This window comes from Ornithorhynchus anatinus, chromosome 21 (assembly GCF_004115215.2).
Source record: "Ornithorhynchus anatinus isolate Pmale09 chromosome 21, mOrnAna1.pri.v4, whole genome shotgun sequence".
In the NCBI taxonomy this organism is placed as follows: Eukaryota; Metazoa; Chordata; class Mammalia; order Monotremata; family Ornithorhynchidae; genus Ornithorhynchus; species Ornithorhynchus anatinus.
In genome coordinates, this window is record NC_041748.1 from 17379154 (window position 1) to 17399882 (window position 20729).

At 47.1% G+C, this 20729-nt stretch overlaps 1 protein-coding gene and 1 non-coding gene across 5 annotated transcripts in view; one reads left to right on the forward strand and one right to left on the reverse strand.

Annotated features, from left to right (window-relative positions):
• Positions 1-372: 372 nt before the first annotated feature.
• The window catches only part of WSCD2 (WSC domain containing 2), a 43507-nt gene continuing 23150 nt past the window's right edge, over positions 373-20729 (forward strand). Inside the window, exons 1-3 of one of the 4 annotated variants that reach the window (XM_029049521.1) lie at positions 373-496; positions 2219-2300; positions 12806-13857. In XM_029049521.1, the coding sequence (XP_028905354.1) occupies positions 13473-13857 (385 nt within the window). In that variant the 5' untranslated portion in view covers positions 373-496; positions 2219-2300; positions 12806-13472. Of the gene's footprint in view, positions 497-2218; positions 2301-12367; positions 12472-12805; positions 13858-18614; positions 18683-20729 lie in introns of those variants that run through there. The other 3 variants (XM_029049519.1, XM_039915113.1, XM_039915114.1) reach the window with 3 other exon arrangements.
• Positions 18208-18345, reverse strand: LOC114806247. The gene has a single exon (XR_003754282.1). It is a non-coding gene; the product is annotated as a small nucleolar RNA SNORA7 (small nucleolar RNA).

Sequence of the window (20729 nt, forward strand, 5' to 3'; positions counted from 1 at the left end):
AGTACAGTGTAACGGTTTAACAGACACATTCCTTGCCCACAATGAGCTTATGGTCTGTAGGGGGAGACAGACGTTACTATATATAAATAAATTAGAGGTACGTATATAAATATTGTGGGGCTGGAGGAGGGGATGAATAAAGGGAGCAGTCAGTGTGACACAGAAGGGAGTGGAAGAAAGGAAAAGAGGATCCTGTCAGGGAAGGCCCCTGGAAGAGGTGATATTTGTTAAGCGTTTACTAGTGTCAAGTCCTGTACTAAGCGCTGGGTAGATACAAGTTTATCAGGTTAGACCTCATCCCTGTCCATAATGGGGCTCACAGTCTTAATCCTCATTTTACAGATGAGATAACTGAAGCCCAGAGAAGTGAAGCGACTTGCCCAAGGTCCCACAGCCGACAAGTGGCCAAACTGAAATTAAAACCCAGGTCCTTCTGACTCTCAGGGCCGTTCTCTATCCACCGGTTCATGCTGCTTTGCAGGGCGCTCTGCACAAGGTAAGCGTTCAGTAAATACCATTGATTGTTGATTATAAAGATCTAGGCCTTGTGGTGTTGGAGGGCAGCCATGGAGTAAGGGGATTCCAGAATGGGAAATACTTATGTGAATCCAACCCATTCCCACGCTCGCTTGGAGTAGGGCAGGGATTCACTGTGGGAGCTGAGCTTGCCACGCTGAGGCTCAGCAGGAGGGGAGCTTAGGTTGGTGATATTTTTATAGTGAGTCAAAAGACCAGCCAGCCCAGCACTTGAGTTCAGCTTCTCTCTGCTTCGCTGAGCAACTGAAGGGTCATGGAGCTTTAGCGGTAATTGGAAGCCTGGAGATTTGGATCCCGGCAGGAGCTGTGTGGAGATTGTTCGGGGGTTCCTTGGTTTGAAAGCAAGATGCTAGCCACCGATCCATCGTATTTACTGAGCTCTTACCGTGTGTGAAGCACTTTGCCAAGCACTTGGGAGAGTACAGTAACAGAGTTGGTTGATGGGTTCCTTGCCCACAAGGAGCTTACAGACTAAGTCTTACCGTTTTAGAGGAGCAGCCTGGCCTCGTGGAAAGAGTATGGGCTTAGGCGTCAGAGGCCTGGGTTCTAATCCTGGCTCTGCCACACATCTGCTGGGTGACCTTGGGCAAGTCACTTCACTTCTCTGTGCCTCAGTTACCCCATCTGTAAAATGGAGATTAAATCCTATTCCCTAGAGTGTGAGCCCCATGTGAGACAGGGATTGTGTCCAACCTGATTAATTTACATTTACCCCACTGTTTAGTAAGCACTTAGTAAGTGCCTAACAATGTAACATTATTATTAGAGGGATGAGGGTGAGTATCTTTGAGAGAGGGTTACTTACACACTGTAAGTAGATATAATTGTAGGTGTGCAGTTAGGGGATCCCATGACACTTGGGGTGAACATGAGAGGAAAGTAGGATGCTCCCTCTATTTTTGTTTTCAGTAGTGGTGATAGTTTGCCTGGAACCATCCATACTTTCTTGTCTGGTCACCTGTGTCCATCAGTAATCTGTTTTTTATGGTATTTGTTAAATGCTTACTAACATGTCAAGCACTTTTCAAAGCCCTGGGATAGATATAAGTTCAGCGGGCCAGATTCAGCCCCTGTCCCACATTCATTCATTTATCCAATCATATTTATTGAGCACTTATTTTGTGCAACAGACTGCACTAAGCACTTGGGAGAGTACAATAGAACAATAAGCAGACACATTCCCTGTCCCACATGAGGCCCACAGTCAGGTAGGAGGGAGAACAGGTATTGAATCCACATTTTGCAATGGAGAAAACAGAGGCCCAGAGAAGTAAAATGACTTGCTCAAGGTTACAAAGCAGGCAAGTGGCAGAGCAGGGTTTAAAACCCAGGTCCTCATCTCCCAGGCCCATGCTCTATCCATTAGGCCACACTGCTTCGACCTTGGCATGGCTTCTTCATCTTTACCCAGTAGCTTTCCTCCTTGAAAATGTGGGCCCATCAGAGGAGACTGAGCAGTTTGACATCGTCTGTCTAGTGCCACAAAACATTATGGGACATCATAACCACCTAGTGTCATCACCTCGTTGCCTTATACACCCTCTGGAATTCTCTTTTCTTCTCTCCAACCCCACCCTGCTTCTTCACCAAACCACGACCCTCCTCTTTTTTAAATCTACTTAAAACTCATCTGTTCCACAAAGCTCTCGAGATTAACCTTACCCAACTCTGATTATTCTAGGAAGCCTGTTGCCTTGGTGCATGTTTCTGGGAAGATTTAGGAAGAGGAATAAAAGGACATATAAGACGAATAATGCATTTGGGTGAGCCTGGATAGGAAGTTTTTTAAATCTTCCTGATTGGAGCTGAACAGTAAAGGTTTCAAGATTCTCTTTTCCTTTGTGTTATTTGTTAAGTACTTACTATGTACCAGACACTATTGAACGCTGGGGTAGATGCAAGATGATCAGGATGGACAACGTCCATGCTCCACATGGGACTCATAGTCTTAATCCCCATTTTACAGATGAGTTAACTGAGGTACAGAGAAGTTAAGTGACTTGCCCAAGGCCACACAGCAGACAAGTGGTGGAGCTGGGATTAAAACATAAGCCAGGGCTCTGTCCTCTTGCCCACTTCCTGCCTCTGGCCTGTAACGCCCTCCCTCTTCATATTGGACAGACAATTACTCTCCTTACCTGGAAAACCTTATTGAAGGCCTATCTCCTCCAAGAGGCCTTCCCTGACTAAGAACTTGTTTTCTTTTCTCCCGCTCCCTTCTGCATCATCCTGACTTGCTCCCTTTATTCATCACCTCTCCCGGCCCCACAGCACTTATGTACAAATCTGCAATTTATTTACATTAATGCCTGTCTCCCCCTCTAGACCATAAGCTCATTGTAAGCAGGGAATGTGTCTGTTTGATTGTTATACTGTACTCTCCCAAGTGCTTAGTACAGTGCTCTGCACATAGTAAGCACTCAATAAATCAGATTGACCGAGTGGAGCTCACAGCTTTAATCCTTAGTGCTGTATGACCTTGGGCAGGGCACTTAATTCTCTGTGCCTCAATTGCCCCAACTGTAAAATGGGGATTAAATCTTACTCCCCCCAGTCAGTCTATGAGCCCCATGGGGGACAGGGACTATGTCCAACCTGATTAGCTTGTATCTACCCCAGCATTTAGAAAAGTGCTTGACAAATAGTAAGCACTTTACAAATATCATAAAAAAAAAATTGGCACAGCCATATGCCAAAGTGCATATGCGAGGGAGAATAGGGTGAGGTCAGTTGACATTGGTTCTAATCCTGACTCTGCCACATGTCTGCTTTTTGACCTGGGACAAGTCACTTCACTTCTCTGTGCCTCACCTTTATGATGGGGATTAAGACACTGAGCCCCATGTGGGACAGGCTGACAACTTGGCTACCTTGTATCCAGCACTTAGAACAGTGCTTGGCACATAATAAGCGCTTCCAAATACCACAATTATTTTTTATTATTATTATTGTTAGAAGCTGGGTCTGAAATGTGTATGAGCAGAACATTTAACTTGAGGTGCAGCAGGTCATAGTGGACAGAGAAGAAGCCTGGGAAGCAGGAGGCCTGCTGTCTAATCCCGACTCTGTCAGGTGCCTGATGTGTGACCTTGGGCAAGTCTTTTAACCCTTCTGAATCATTCTGGGACTGTTTTCTTGTTTTCCTCATCTGTAAAATTCAGTACCAGCTCTCCCTCCCCCGTAGACTGCGAGCCTTGTGTGGGAGAGGATCTCTGTCTGATCTGATTTGTCTTGGCGTTATCCTCAACTCATCTCTTTCATTCAACCCACATATTCAGTCTGTCACCAAATCCTTTCGGTTCTATCTTCCATCCTCACTAAAATCCACTCTTTCCTCTCCGTCCAAACTGATGCTACACTGATCCAAGCTTATTCATTCATTCATTCATTCATTCATTCATTCATTCATTCATTCATTCATTCATTCAATCGTATGTATTGAGTGCTCACTGTGTGCAGAGCACTGTACTAAGATCTTGGGAGAGTACATTACAACAATAAACAATCACATTCCTTGCTCACCACCAGCCTATAGAGTGGGGGACAAAATTACAGGTATGTACCTAAGTGCTGTAGGGCTGGGAGGGGGGAAGAATAAAGAAAGCAAGTTAGGGTGATGCAGAAGGGAGTGGGATATAAGGAAAAGTGGGGCTTGGGCTGGGAAGGCCTCTTGGAGGAGATGGGCCTTCAAAAAGACTTTGAAGTGGTGGGGAGAGTAATTGTCAGATTTGAGGAGGGAGGGCGTTTCAGGCCAGAGGCAGGATGTGGGCCAGGGGTCTGCGGTGAGATAGGCAAGATCAAGGCACAGTCAGAAGATTAGCATAAGAGGAGTGAAGTGTGTGGGCTGGGTTATAGTAGAACAGTAGCCAGAAGGTAGGAGGGGGTAAGGTGATTGACTGCTTTGAAGCCAGAGGTGAGGAGTTCTTGTTTGATGGGGAGGTGGATGGGCAGCCACTGGAGTTTTTTGAGGACTGGGAAACATATTCTGAACCTTTTTGTAGAAAAAGGATCCAGACTGCACAGTGCAATATGGACTGGAGTTAGGAGAGGCCGGGAGGTCAGCAAGGAGGCTGCTGCAGGATTCCAGGCGGGATAGGGTGAGTGATTGTGTTAATGTGGTAGCAGTTTGGATGGAGAGGAAAGGGCAGATTTTAGTGATGTTGCGAAGGTGGAAGTGACAGGATTTAGTGATGGATCGAATAGAGAGAGAGGAATCGGATAACGCCAAGGTTATGGTCTTGTGAGAGGGGAACGATGGTGATGCCGTCTACAGTGATGGGAAAGTCAAGGAGAGGACAGGGTTTGAGTGGGAAGATAAAGTTCTGTTTTGGACATAGATCCATGGATTATTTCTATTAATGTCTATCTCCCCCTCTAGACTGTAAGCTTATTGTGGGCAGGGAGTGTGTCTGTTTATTGTTATGATGTACTCTCCCCAGTGCCTAGTACAGTGCTCTGCACGTAATAAGTGCTCAATAAATACCTGATTGACTGACCATGGATGCCTATGCCTGCATGCTATGCCATCTCATCTATCTTGCTGCTGACCTCACTGTACTTAGCACAATGCTGTGCACATAGCAAGCGCCCAATAAATACCATTGATTGATTGATTTAGAGGCACTGGCAGCTTTTTGGGCTTTACCAAGTCATATTCCAGGCTCCGCGTGTGTTTAAAAGGGTTGGTCAGAGCCACGTTTATTACACCCAGCTCTTCTTCCAGCACTAGTAGGGAGAGGTGGCTGAACAGCAGAGATTCCCTTGCTTGTCAGGGCCAGCTCAACTTCAAACAATACAGAGTTTATTTATATACCCTCGGTACAGCATTCATAATGATCAGAAGAATTCAATATAAGAGAAATACTTTAGGATAGAAAGCAATAAGTCCCTAGGGCATTTTCCATTCAGCCCCGGACCTGCATTGTTCTAGATGATCTGATACTACTGATAAGCAGGGCCAGGGGTCTTGATTAGTTCAGGGGGATCGTTTCATTGTGTTTCATCATGTGTAGGATATGCCGTAATGTGCTTGGCTACTCGATTTGAGTCAATCAAATAATAAGCTATTTGAGTCAGTCAGACCACTAGGCTTTGCTTAGAGTAAACCAAGTCATCAGGCACACCCAGAGTGGTCAAGCAACAAGTTGGGGGGAAAGGTCAGAGAAAAAGGGGGATCAAATGCAGGGCCTTGACCATTATGCTTCCATAAGCCTTTTCTTCCCTCCTCCCACTCCAAATAACACACTCCCCACAGCTGTTGATCAAACAGACCCCTGGCCCATTCAGAAAGCAACAGGAGAAAGCAATCCCACTGCCTCAAACAAGCATCTTTCTCTGTCACCCCAGAAATGCCATGAGACCATTTCCTGCTTTCCAACACAACAATAACAGTGAAATAGTAATAATAACTGTGGTACTTATTAAGCACTTACTATGTGCCAAGAACTGTAGTAAGTGCTAGTGGAGATACAAGTTCATGAGGTCCACTCTGTATGTGTGTGTGTATGTGTGTCTATGCTGGCACATGTACACACTCTCACTCTCCAATAATAAGACGTTTACTCTCTGTGTGTATATGTGTGTGTACATTGTGTATGGTAGCCCATGTACACGATCTCATTCTCCAGAAATAAGATGCCATCAGAACAAGAAACTGATGAACTAGGCCATGCTACTTCCCTGTTCGTGGAGGATAAGGAGCTCCAGACTGGGGGAAAAGGTCTGGGCTAATGGTTATTGGTGGGGGAGCTAAGAAACAGCATGGCCTAGTGAATAGACCTCAGGCCCGGGAGCCAGAAAGGCCTGGGTTCCAATCCCGGCTCCACCACTTGCCTGCCGTGTGACCCTGGGCAAGTCGCTTCACTTCTCTGGGCCTCAGTTCCCTCATCTAAAATGAGGATGAAGACTGTGAGCCCCATGAGGGACAGGGACTGTGTCCAACCTGATGATCTTGTATCTACCTCAGCTCTTAGAACAGGGGTCGGCACATAATGATAAAAAAGACGTAATAAATATTATTATTATCACTTGAAGTGAACGGTCAGATCGCTTGGAGTTAAGGCTTTGATTGGTTCCTTTTCAATTTTAGAAAGACAGTTAATATTTCCGACCCTGGTCTGGTAAACCAGGGTTTATGATGGCCTACATTTCCCCCATTCAGTACCGCAAGCGTTATCTGCGTTGAAGCCTGCTCGCCTCAAATAATTCCATGAGGTTTCCTTTTGACCAGAGGGCATATCTCTGTGGTTTTATGTCAGTCCTGTACAATGCTGGCAGATCTGAGATGCAGAAAAGAAGGCTTGCATATTATTGATGTTAGGAGCTGGAGTAGGTGGGGCAGAATAATAACTATAATTATTATTATATTTGTTAACTACTTACTATGTTCCAGGCCCTCTTTTTTTTTATAATGGTATTTGTTATGCACTTACTATGTGCCAAGCACTGTTCTAAGCACTTGGGGAAATGCAAGGTAATTAGGTTGTCCCATATTGGGGCTCACAGTCTTAATCTCCATTTTCCAGATGCGGTAACAGAGGCACAGAGAAGTTAAGTGACTTGCCCAGAGTCACATAGCTGATAAGTGGCAGAGCTGGGATTAGTACCCATGACCTCTGACCCTCAAGCCCGGGCTCTTCTAAGTGCTGGGGTAGATACAAATCAGTGCTGGGGTAGATATAAATTAATCAGGTTGGATATAGTCCCTGTCCCACATTGGGCTCACATTCTTAATTTCCATTTTACAGATGAGGTAACTGAGGCCCAGAGAAGTGAAGTAACTTGCCCAAGGTCCCACAGCTGACAAGAGGCAGAGTCAGGATTAGAACCCAGGTCCTTCTGACTCCTAGGCCTGGGCTCTAATTACTAAGCCCTGCTGAGAACCCGATTTGTTTGTATCCACCCCAGAGCTTAGTAAACGCTCAACAAAAATCACAGCTATTAATATCATTATTAATCATTTCATCAATGGTATTTATTGAGTGCTTGCTATGTGCAGGGCACTATGCTAAGCGCTTGAGAAACCAAAGAAACTAGGGGACTCCAAAAATCTTAGTGTCTCACTCTGGGAATTGGAGGAGCTACTGCCTTTTTTGAAAAATCCTAACGGATCGATTTCTGGAACTGATTCCTGATAATACTGTAGGGAATTTGAACTGAGGTCAGGGGCCATGTCTAATATACTCTCCCGAGCACATGGTACAGTGTTAGGCTTAATGTAGGTGATCGGTAAGGACTGATGCATCGATTGTGGGATAGGGGTTCAGTTAAATCATTCAATCAGTTGATAATGTTGACTGCGTTTACGATGCGCAGAGCACTGACTAAGTACTAAGAGAGCAGTAGCGTTAGTAGACATAATCCCTGCCCTCAAGAAGCTTAGAGTCTACTGTGTGCAGAGCACTGTACTACACACTTGGGAGAATCCAATAGGTGCTTACCACCTCCTAGTAGTGTTGAAGGTCAATTTATGTATATCTCTCAGCTTGCAAATTATTTGGTTATTTCTATGACTGGGATCATTCACTCATTCAATTCAGTTGTATTTATTGAGTGCTTACTGTGTGCAGAACACTGTACTAAGCACTCGGAAAGTACAATTCAGCAACAAAGAGAGTCATTCCCTGCCCACAATGGGCTCACATCTAGAAGGGAGGAGACAGACATCAAAACAAGTAAACAGGCACCAATAACATCAATATAAATAAACAGAATTAGAGATAAATGCACACATCAAAACAAGTAAACTGCCATTAATATAAATAGAATTATAGATACGTACATATATACACAAGTGCTCTGGGGCTGGGAGAGGGGATAGAGCAAAGGGAGCAAGTCAGAGCAGCTGAGGAAAAAGGGAGCTTAGTTTGAGATAGCAGTGCTTAGAAAGCTTGAGGGGATGTAAGTAAATAATAATAATAATAATCCGTGGTCTTTGTAAAACACTTACCGTGTGCCCGGCACTGTACTAACTGCTGGGGTAGATACGAGCAAATCAGATTCGACGCAGTCCCTGTCCCACTTTGGGCTCACAGTCTTAATCCCCATTTTACAGATGAGGTACATCTCGGTTGTATTGTACTCTCCCAAGTACTTAGGACAGGGCTCTGCACACAGTAATCACTCAATAATATGGTTGATTGTACTTTCCCAGTCCTAGTTTTTTATTCAATCAATTGTATTTGAGCACTTACTGTAAGAAATCCAATCTCTGCCCTCAAAGAGTTCACAGTCTGATAGAAGAGACTGGGCAACACATGCCATTCCCCAACAGTTAGAGAAAGAAATTAGGCTCTTGCTGTTGGTAGCAGAAATGTGGAAAATAAATAGGAAAATCTAAGTATTTATGTAAAGTTGAGCATATGCAGAAGTGCAGATGGTAGATTCATTCATTCAATCCAATTTATTGAGTGCATACTATGTGCAGAGCACTGTACTAAGTGTTTGAGAGACTACAATATAACAATAAACAGACACAGTCCCTGCCCACAATAAGCTCTCAGTCTAGAGGGGGAGACTGACATTAATAGAAATAAATAAATTACAGTTATGGACATAAGTGCTGTGGGGCTGGGAAGGGGGAATGAATAAAGGGAACAAGTCAGGGCGATGCAGAAGAGAGTGGGAGAAGAGGAAAAGATAGTGTGGCCTAATGGATAGAGGATGGGCCTGGGAGTCGGAAAGACCTGGGTTCTAATTCTGGCTCCGCCACTTGTCTGCAGTGCGACCTCCGGTAAGTCACTTAACTACTATGTGCCTCAGTTTTCATTGCTAAAATGGGGATTAAGACTGTGAGCCCCATGTGCGACATGGACTGTATCCAGCTGGTTTACCTAGTATCTACCCCAGCGCTTAGAACAATGCCCGGCACATAGGAAGTGCTTAACAAATGCCATCAAAAAAAAATGAAGGAACTGAGGCCCAGAGAAGTGAAATGACTAGTCCAAGGTCACACGGCAGAAAGTGGCAGAGCCCGGAATAGAACCCAGGTCTTTCTGACTCCCAGCCCTGGGCTCTATCCACTAGCCACACTGTTTCTCTGTGAGATCATTGAGTGCTGTGGGTAAATTTTCCTGAGTGGGACCATTGAGGCAAGCCCATTGTCTCCTCAAGACAATTAACAGAAGTATTAATGAAATCTATGCAAATGAGCAGTAATTGACCCTAGACACTGCAGCAGCTCATGAAGGAGAAAGATGAGCTCCAGATGGCTTAATGAGAGGAATATCAGCCCCTCTTCATTCTCTTCCCCTTCATGTGAAAAGCCAAAGGGAGAGACACAGTCGTGCCGGAATTACAGGCCAGAGGTCTCGGTTCCATCGGAAAGGGGATTTCTGATGGAATCACCAGCAGTTTTAATGACTCTCTCTTGTCTTACGATATAGAGTCGTTTCCAACCCATAGCGACTTCGTGTTCACATCTCTCCCAGACTGCTCTCCCTCCATCTGCAGTGGTTCTGATAGTGATCCATAGAGTTTTCTTGGTAAAAATACAAAGTGGTTTATCATTGCCTCATTGCCTCCTTCTGCACAGTAAACTTGAATCTCCGCTCTCCACTCTCTCCCATGCCGCTTGCTCTTGCTCTCACCCTCCTCCGGCCATGTCGGCTGTGTGGCCTTGGGCAACTCGCTTCACTTCTTTGGGCCTCAGTCTCCTTATCTGAGAAAGGGGGATTCAGTGCCTGTTGCCCCGCAAAGGTGATGAGCACCCCCCTCCCAGATCCAACCTGATTAGTTTGTGTAATAATAATAATGATAGTAATAATAACGGTACTTGTTAAGTGCTTACTATGTGCCAGGCACTGTTCTAAGATCTGGGGTGGATGCAAGTTAATCAAGTTGGACAAAGTCCCTGTCTCACATGGGGCTCACACTGTTAATGCCATTTCACAGATGAGGTAACTGAAGCACGGACAAGTGAAGTGACATGCCCATCATCACACAGCAGACAAGTGGCAGAGCAGGGATTAGAACCCAGGTCCTTCTGACTCCCAGACCCATGGTCTATCCACTAAGCCACTCTTGTATTTCCCCCTGCCCTTATGATGGTGCCTGGCACATAATAAGCACCTAGCAAAAACTCTTCAAAAAACCTAGAAAAGAAACACAGATTGGAGAGCAAAGAGGGATTTTCCAGGGTCCCGGAAACCATCAGTCCGATGACCTTCACCTTTCATCCCACCCCAAAGTGAAGGGCTGGTCTGCCCTTTGGAGCAACAGGCACTGGGATAACATCCCCAGGAAACCAAGTTAAAATATTCATTTATGACATGCACCATATGTTCCATCTATTTTTTTATTTAATCAAATAAAGACAGATGGCGGAGCATTAAAGGCCATTAAACTAATGGCACTTAGTCTTCCCATTTTTTTCTTCTGATTTTAGTTGGATAAGCGAGGAAGGATGAAGGCAGCGAAGTGTGAGGTCTGAGGTTGACAAGGAGGTCAGACGGGGGGGCGCCCCGGGTTCAGGATGAGCAGATTGGTCTGGCGTAACGTTAATGGTCTGAACCAGGCTGGGAGAGCAGTGAAGATGGAGGGGGCGTTTATCCGGCCCTGTCCCATATCACTACCCCCTCCGGATCGACCGGTGGTACGATTCGAGCCCTTGCTGGGTGCAGAACTCTGTATTAAGCGCTTGGGAAGCAGCACGGACTAGTGGATAGAGCCCGGGCCTGGGAGTCAGAAGGACCTGGGTTCTAATCCCGACTCGGTCGCATGTCTGCTCAGTGACCTTGGGCAAATCACTTCTCTGGGTCTCAGTGACCTCAACTGTAAAATGGGGATTAAGACAGTCAGCCCTATATGGGACAGGCACTGTGTCCAACCTGATTATTTTGTATCTACCCAAGCTTAAAAACATTAAAATAATAATCATGATGGTATTTAAGTGCTTACTATGTGCCAAGCACTGTTCTAAGTGCTGGGATAGATACAAGGATAAATGACAGATATGGACATAAGTGCTGAGGGGCTGAAGGAGGGGTGAATAAAAGGTAAGACTAAATGCGAGGGTGATGCAGAGGGAGAGGGAGGAGGGAAATGATGGCTTAGTCGAGAACACTTGTAACTAAGCAAAAGTCTTTCCTCCATCACACATCACCTGCAGAAAGATGCTCCAGTATAGGGGTGTTTGTTGTTCAGTGCTGCTTTTCTGTAGAGTGGAAGCTCTTTGTGGCCAAACAACATGGATTTTTCTTCTATTGTCCTTTTCCTAGCCCTTAGTACAATATGTTGTAGTTAGCAGGTAGATGATAGTAATAATGATAATAATAATCGTATTTGCTAAGTGCTTCTTCTGGGCCAAGCTCTGGGAAAGATTCAAAATAATCCCTCTGGAGTCTCTTGGGCCACTTTCCACAAGGCCATGCTCAACTAAATGGTTCTGGCCACAGTGATCATATTGATCACAGCTGGATTTTATGTGTGCCCATCCTCCCCAGCCTCTTATGCATCTCCCCAGAATGAGGGAAGGAGGAAAACATCCTGACATGAAGAGTGTGAGACCCCAAGGTTATATCTGAAGGTTTTTGGGGAGTCTTCTCACCTTGATATTTGTAAGCAGGACATACGCCTGGAACCAGAAATGATCAGGCTGCAGAGGTATGGACTAAGGTGCCCCCCGCTTCCTCCTCCCACCTCCCCCGGCCCCCCACACCCCAGCTCCCAAGAGCCAAGGCACCCTGAGTCTCTGCTGGACCAGTCGTTCTGCCTTTCATCACTCCATGGGCATTAGGGAGGTTTTTGTTGCCATCTTCCTCATCTTTCCTGTCAGCTTCTAATGATCTCATTATTTTCTTTAAATCCTTTTGGCACTTGCTTTAAGAAGAGGTGTTAAAATCCCCAGAGAGAGAGAAAAGCTGGAAGAATCCTCAAAAATGCAAAAAGCTCCAGAGAACCTGTGAGAAGAGATTTCTCCTGTCTGCCAGGCAGGAGGTATGTGAAAAGAGCCCAGATTTGGATTCTGATCCCAGCTCTGCCACTGGCCTGCTGGGTGATCTTGGGCAAATCACTTCACTTCTCTGTGCTTCAGTTCCCTCATCTGTAAAATGGGGATAAAGACTGTGAGCCCCATGTGGGACAGGGACTGTGTCTCACCTGATTACCTTGGATCTACCCCAGTGCTTAGAACAGTGCTTGGTACATAGTAAATGCTTCACAAATTCCATTATTAAGATGGTTTAAAGTGTGTGCAAATTTCACCTTGAAGGAGGGTCTTCCCACTGATGTGGGCTGCTCGGTAATGTAATTGTCTCCATTTGACTTGCAGGTGCGGACGCTCTGCCCTGAAGTTGCAATGTTGGGGGGCCGTGTGAAGCCAGAAGTTCCGGTCTGAGCCCCGTGTCAGCCCTCCATCTGACGAAGCCATCTCGAGAACCCGGGCCGTGGATCTGGAAGCAGCCGGAGGGAGCAGGGAGAGTCGTATCAGTCCGTTGGCATTCGGACCGCCTTCACGCCCTCCCGTTTCTGAACCCGATCCCTCCTTGGGAGGACCCTCGGGGGGCCCGTCTCAGGCACTCAGTCGGAAGACCCAAACGTCGTGGGAACCCAGGCCCCTGCGAGGGAATGCCCCGAGCTAGAAGCTTCTTCTTCTTTGGACGAAAAGGAATCGACCCGGAGTAACGCGGATCCTTTCCTGACTCTTCCCTTCCCCACTTCATGACGTTTCTCCCCAATTTTTTCCAGGCCTCATATACGCCCCGAGCCTCTGCCTGACACGGTGTCCTTCCACTCCCCAGCCTCCGTCTTTTGGAAGGGGCTGGCGCTTCCCCTCAGAGTGGACACCGTGGGCCCTGGTGCATTCGGGGTGGGGCGCCTCAGGATGCCCCTCTGGCCTGTTGCCTAGCGGCCCCTCCCCCTCCGGGAGTCGGGCACCTCCTCCCCTGCCCCCAGTGCCCCCCGCCCCCCCGGCCCGCAGAGTGCGGAATGAGGCTGCTATGGCCAAAGTGTGGGTGAAATTCCATCGTTGCTTCCGGCGGAGCCCCGTGCGCTTCTTCTCCCTGGTGGCCCTGTACCTGGCGGCGGGCAGCCTGCTCTTCCTGCACTCGGGCTTCGGCGGGGAGCCCGCCCTGTCCCGGGCCCAGCCCAACCCCAACCCGGTCGACGGCGGAGGGCTGGGAGGGCCGGTCCTAGGGACACCGCTGCTCAGGGGGGGCTTCCAGGGAGCTCCCCGGCCCCCCGGCCCTCCCCGAAGGTACGGGCCTTGGTTCCAGGGGGCCGGCAAGGCGCCCTCCGCCGACGGGAGCCGACCGGCGGATCACGGCGGGGCCTGGAGCCGTGTCCTCAAGGGGAGAGTCACCCGGGAGAAGGAGGAGGACAGAGGTAAGGTGGCTTGGTTTGACAAGGGGAGCATTTGGGGTAGGGGGAGAAGGAGGAAGAGGAGGAGGAGAGGCAGGCTTCGGAGCCCCAGGGACCTCACGGGACTCCTTCTTCCCGGCGGCCCCGAATGTGTTCTGTCCCTCCCGGGAACCCTAATCTTCCTCTCTGTAAAGTGGGGAGAGTGCTTTCTGTCCTCTACCCTCTTGTGAGCCTTGGTCTTCCTCTCTGTAAAATAGGGAGAGCAGTTTCTGTCCACTGCCTTCTTGTGAGCCTTAGTTTTCCTCTCCGTATAATGGGAGACCAGCTCCTGTCCACTGCTCTCCCATGAGCCTTTCTGTGAAACCAGAGATAAGTTCCTGTCCCTCTCAGGCTGTCGTCTGTAAAATGAGGAGATCAGTTCCTGTCCACTGCCCTCCCGTGAGCCTTAATCTTCTTGTCTGTAAAATGGCAAGGCCAGCTCTGTCCACCGAGCCTCTGCCCCGTGGACTTAGTTTTCCCTTCTGTAAAATGGGGGGGTCCAGCTCCCATCTATCAGCCCTCCCCATCTTCAAAGCCAGCCTGAAATCCTCCCACCCAGCCCCGGGCCAGGAGGCTTTTCCCAGTTAAGCTCTACCCTCCAAGGACGAATCCCTCGGCCAGCCACCTTCAGTGGTAGAGATGGAGTAGTGATAGTAATTAGGAAGCTCTGACTGTGTGCAGAGGACTGTGCTAAGCGCTTGGGAGAGTACAGTATAACAAAGTTGGTAGACATATTTCCTGCCCACAATGAATATTCTTCTACCATCAATACTTAGGCATATTCTCAATTTAGATGAAGTCATACAATTTGTCTATTTATCCTTCCCTACTTTTGCCCTCACCATCCATAGCCTTTGTATTTATCGGTCAGTCTTCATCATCAGTGGTATTTACTGAGCTCTTTCTATGTACAGAACACCATACTAAGCCCTTGGGAGTCACATTCCCTGCTCAAGATGACTTTACAGTTTAGAGGGGGAGACAGACATTAATATATAATAGCTCCTGGTGGGCAGGTAGTGTGTCTGTTGTTGTTCTATAGTACTCTCCCAAGCGCTTAGTACAGTGTTTGCACACAGTAAATGCTCAATTAATATGACTGAATGAATCAATGAATAAATACATAATTTCTAGATATGTACATAAGTGGTGTGGGGGTTGAGGGCGGGGCGAATATCAAATGCCCAAAAGTCACCGATCCTCCCTGCTTAGACTTGGGAGCATCCGACACCGTCACTCACCTGAGAACTGAGAGGGCTGAGGCTTGAATCCATTTCCTGTGATCCGTGGTTTCAGTATGTTCCCCTTCCGGGTCCCTCGGGAAGAAGGGCCCTCCCCCTCCCTTCTCCATCCCAATCCCACTCAATCGTCAATCAGTCTCCCAAAGACCAGGGTCGCCAAATCTCCCGGGAGAAACCACCGTCAGTGCCGCCTAACAAGGAGAGACTTTGGCTGCTCTTTATATCACTCTCTTGGTAGGGGTTGGAGCGGAAGCCGTTGGGCTGGTGCTATGGGTTCTAATCCCAGTTCCTCTACTTGTCTGCTGTGTGGCCTTGGGCAAGTCACTTCACTTCTTTGTGCCTCAGTTACCTCATCTGTAAAATGGGGATTAAGAATGTGAACCTCATATGGAACAGGGACTGTGTCCAACCCAAATTGTGTGTATCCACCCCAGCACTTAGTACAGTGCCTGGCATGTAATAAGTGTTTAGCAAATAGCATTTTATTATTATTATTTCCTGCAAGGCTACTTTGGGTTGAGTGAAGGCAGCCATTAGGGTCTCCCAGAGGGGTTCCCTTGGAAACAGCTCTCTCTGTCTTTTGCTAGCCCGTTGAGATGGCTCTTGGCTAAAATGCTTTCCTGCTACCTTGAGTAATGTACCTCTGGACCCCCTGTATGGCTCTTTCTTTCTCTCTCTCTCTCTTTTTCAGTGGCCTTGGGCAAATCACTTCGCTTCTCTGGGTCTCAGTTACCTCATCTGTCAAATGGGGTTGAAGACTGTGAGCCCCATGTGGGACAGGGACCGTGTCCCACCTGACTAACTTGTATCTACCCCAGCCCTGAGTAGAGTGTCTGACACATAGTAAGTGCCTAACAAATACCATTTTTTTAAAAAGACTGTACTGGGAAGACTGGATGAGGATCGTGTGGTTGCCAGAGGCTTTTCACCCAGGCTGGCTGGTCGGGCTCCCCTGCAAAATGACCCCGAAGTCAAGCTGCCCACTGAGACCAGAACAGAAAAAATTACCAACTAGGGGTGACACGAGGAAGAACTTCCAGACAGGAGTCCAATACCAAGTGAAACAGATGTGAATGGGGGAGAAGGTAGACCTTGCTCAATCATTCATTCAACCAGATTTATTGAGCGCTTACTGTGTGCAGAGCACTGTACTAAGTGTTTGGAAAGTATAATACAGCAATAAAGAGAGACAATCCCTGCCCATAACAGGCTCGCAGTCTAGATGGGGGGAGGCAGATATCAATAGAAGTAATCAGGCATCAATATAGATACATAGAATTAGAGATGTATACACATATACAGAAGTGCTGTGGGAATGGGGGGGGGGAAGAGCAAAGGGAGCAAGTTGTGGTGACTCGGAAGGGAATGGGAGCTGAGAAAAAGCGGGGCTTAGTCTGCGTTCTCATCCTGACTCTGCCTCTTGTCTGCTGTGTGATCTTGGGTGAGTCATTTCCCTTCTCTGTTCCTCAGTTCTTTCATCTGTAAAATGGGGATTTAGACTGGGAGCCCCACCGGGGACACGGACTGTGTCCAACCTGATTAGCTTGGACCTACTTCTGCGCTTAGTATGGTGCCTGGCACATAGTAAGCATTTAACCATTACTATAAAAAAAGACTGTCGTTCATTCAATCACATTTATTAACACTTATTGTGCAGAGCACTATACTAAGCACTTGGGAGAGTACATTATAACAGACACGTTACCTGCCCAAGGGGGGATAATCACTCATTTGCAATTCCTCTGCACTTGGCATCAGTTCAAGCAAAAGATTAGCCCTCCCACCTGCCCGAGAAATAGCCCCCTCAGTGAAGCGGGAACATGGAGTTCTCCAGATCTCTCGCTTGCCTTTGAACAAGTATAGAACCGCCTGCAGTCCAGACTATGTCTACGGCCTTTCCGCATCATTTTTGACAGTGCGCTGCATACAGGAAGCGCTCAATAAGTAACTCTGATAGAACGATTGGTTCCTCGTTTGCCCTCGGCTCCCCCGGAAACTTGGGCAAGGAGTTATTGTTCTGTTGTCCCCCCCGCACAACCGCTTAGTACAGTGCTCTGCACACAGTAAGTGCTCAATAAATACAATCGAACGAATGAATCAATGAGAGACAGAAACCCAAGTTTCCATGGGACAAGACCGATTGCCCGATGTGATGGGGTAGCTGGGGCCTTCACACCCCTCTCCCTCCCCGAGCCCCCTCCCGACCCTCCCCCACCCAGAAGAGCCCCACCACAGAAAATGGGGGTGAGGCTGTTATTCATTAGATTAATCTAAATTGACATTTAGAGAATCTTCACCAGATGGTGAGTGGGAATCCGCCGTCAGTCACCGCAAAAACCTCCAGCCGCCTTGTTCCAGGGCCATATGTACCCTGTCTGCAGCAATTAACCTCCAATAAAATGGCTTCCGATTCCCTGCGATGGGCATGGGGCTCACAGAGGAAGGGATCAAGACCGTGCCCAGAGTTGGGAAAAGAAAGGTTCTTTCATGTTCTCCCATTTTTCTCGCTTCCCTCATCCCAGGACCCACCACCACATACTGCCCTCTGACTTTAAGCTGCCCCCCAAAAGGGACTTCTGCCTTTAGCAGCTTTTTGAGGAATAATAATGTTAATAATAATGGTACTTTATAAGCAGTTATTATGCGTCAAGCACTGTGCTGAACGCCAGAGGAGATCCAAGCTAATCAGGTTGGACACAGTCCCTGTCCCTCCCGGGGCTCACAGTCTTAATCCTCATTTTAAAGATGGAATGACTGAGGTACAGAGAAGTGAAGTGACTTGCCCAAGGTCACGCAGCAGACAAGCAGAGAAGCCGGGTTTAGAATGCAAGTCCTTCTGACTCCCGGGCTCTATCCACTAGGCCGTGCTAGACAATAAACCCCTGTGGGCACTCATCACATCCGCCAACTCTTTTGGATAGTGTTTTCCCAAGCGCTTCGTCCAGTGCTCTGCATACATTGGGCACTCTGTAAGTATCATTGATTGGTTGATCGAACTGTTGAAGGTTTCTTCATAGGAAGCCTTCTTTCTTCTTCAAATACTTCCGCCCTCGACTCTCTCCCGTGCCTCTGCTGCCCAGCATGCTGAGTTTTGACTTGTAGCAGATGGCCTTCCACTCGCTAGCCACTGCCCAAGCTAGGAGTGGAATGGACAGGCCTCTGCTTGACTCTCCCTCCTGTAGCTGAGACTGGTAGAGTCCTGGAAACTCTCCAGGTGTCACCCTGAGAGGGCATTTCTAATAGTATGGACCAAACATTTTCCATTATTCTGTCTGAGAAACTAGTTGAACCACAGTTACTGGGACTTGTCGTGAGAAGCAGTCTGGCCTAGCTGGAAAAGCCCGGGCTTGGGAGTCAGGAGTCCTGGGTTCTAATTTCAGCTCTGCCACTTGGCTGCTGTGTGACTTTGCGTAAGTCACTTAATTTCTCTGGATCTCAGTTGCCTCATTTGTACAATGGGGATTAAATACCTGTTCTCCCTTCCTCTTAGACTATGTAAGCCCCACCATGTGGGACAGGGACTCTATCTGATCTGATTGGATTATATCTGCCACAGTACTTAGCAAACAGTAAGTACTTAACAAATATTATTATGACATTATTATTATCTTCATCGTTATCTCATGGGCTATTTCCCTTCCTCCTCTCCCCCCTATCGGGGCAGGAGGATCAATAAATTCCATTTTTCCATTACTTAGTGTAGTCAGCAAGGTGACTCCAGCTTCACAAAACATAGGCATGCTTCATAAATGTTATTTTTATGATTTTTAAACATTTTATTCTCTAGACCAGCGGACAGTAAAAGGAGGGCCTGTCGTTGAAATCAGGAGAGGTACCACTTAAATGCACATGCATTTGGAACCTGGGGGAATTATTTAGAAAACTTAAATCCAAGCTGCCCCCATTAACTTATTCAGGGTTCAGGGACTGAAAACAGTCTATTAGATTAATGTAAATAAAAGCAAGATGAATTCCAGTCTCATGACTTAATGTCAGGCTCATTGCAAAACTGAAGTGGGCTCTGGGTTGTTTTTTTTCTTAATGGTATTTGTTAAGCACTTACTATGTGCCAGGCACTGTACTTAAGTGCTTGGCTGGATACAAGATTATCAGGTTGGACACAATTCTTGTCCCAAATGGGGCTCACAGTCTTAATCTCCTTTATACACGCAAAGTAACTGAGGCACAGAAAAGTGAAGTGACCTGCTCAAGCTCACACAATAGACAGATGGAGGATTAGAACCCAGGTCCCCCTGACATCCAGGCTAGTGTTCTATCCCTTGGACCACCCTACTTCCATTAGACGGAGCCCAGGCACTTCCTAATGGCATTATGCAGCATTATGCAGCCACGAGAAACAGCGTGGCTCAGTGGAAAGAGCACGGGCTTTGGAGTCAGAGTTCATGGGTTCGAATCCCGGCTCGGCCACTTGTCAGCTGTGTGACTTTGGGCAAGTCACTTAACTTCTCTGTGCCTCAGTTACCTCATCTGTAAAATGGGGATTAAGACTGTGAGCCCCACGTGGGACAACCTGATTCCCCTGTGTCTACCCCAGCACTTAGAACAGTGCTCGGCACATAATAAGCGCTTAACAAATACCAACATTATTATTATTATTATAAATCACAGACATGTGAGAACAGTAGAATTTTATTCCAGAGAAGCAAAGCAGGAGGTTGATACAGGCTTGACCTAAGCACTGGGCAGTTCAAAGAAACAAAGAATAATAATGATAATTGTGGTACTTGTTAATGTTTAGTTTACGTTTAATGTTAATGTTTGTTGTCATTCACCATACTAAAACTCGAGGTAAATGGAGGATAATCAGGTTGGACTAAATCCCCTTCTCACAGGAGGTTCACAGTCTAAGTTTGAGGAAGGACATTTAATTTCCATTTCACAGAAGAGGAAACTGAGGCACAGAGTTCAGTGACTTGCCTAAAGTCACACAGCAGACACGCGGCAGAGCTGGGATTAAAACTCAGAGCCCTCCAACTCCCAGGCCGTTAGTTCTTTCCACTAGCTACACCTCTTCCCATCTGATTCTAAACTTGCAAGTTATCATGGCCCCTAACGCTCCTGTCATTGTGTTTCATATCTTGATATCCTGCTGTTTCTTTTTTCTTCTTCTTAATAGTATTTGTTAAGCGCTTAGTATATGCAAGGCACTTTACTAAGCGCTGGGGAAGATACAAGTAAACCAGTTTGGACACAGCCCCTGTCCCACCTGGGGCTCACAGTCTTGACCCCCATTTTGCAGATAAGATAACCAGGGCAAATAGAGGTGAATAGTAATGATAATCGTGGTATTTGTTAAGCGCTGTCTGGGTGCCGGGGACTTTACTAAGTGCTGGGGTGGATACAAGCAAATTGTGTTGGACACAGTCCCTATCCTTCATGGGGCTCACAGTCTCAATCCCTGTTTTCTTGGGCCAAAGCATCCCTAGACACAGGGATAAACCCAACCGTGCACAATTCCCAAGGACGTTTCCACCGAGTGATCTTTTTCCAGACCTCGGAACCTCAGAGAATGGAATTAATCTGGCTCTGATGGGCCAATCTTCCTCAAAGCCTGAACATCTTGGAAATGCCTCTCAAAAACTCAACATCCACCCA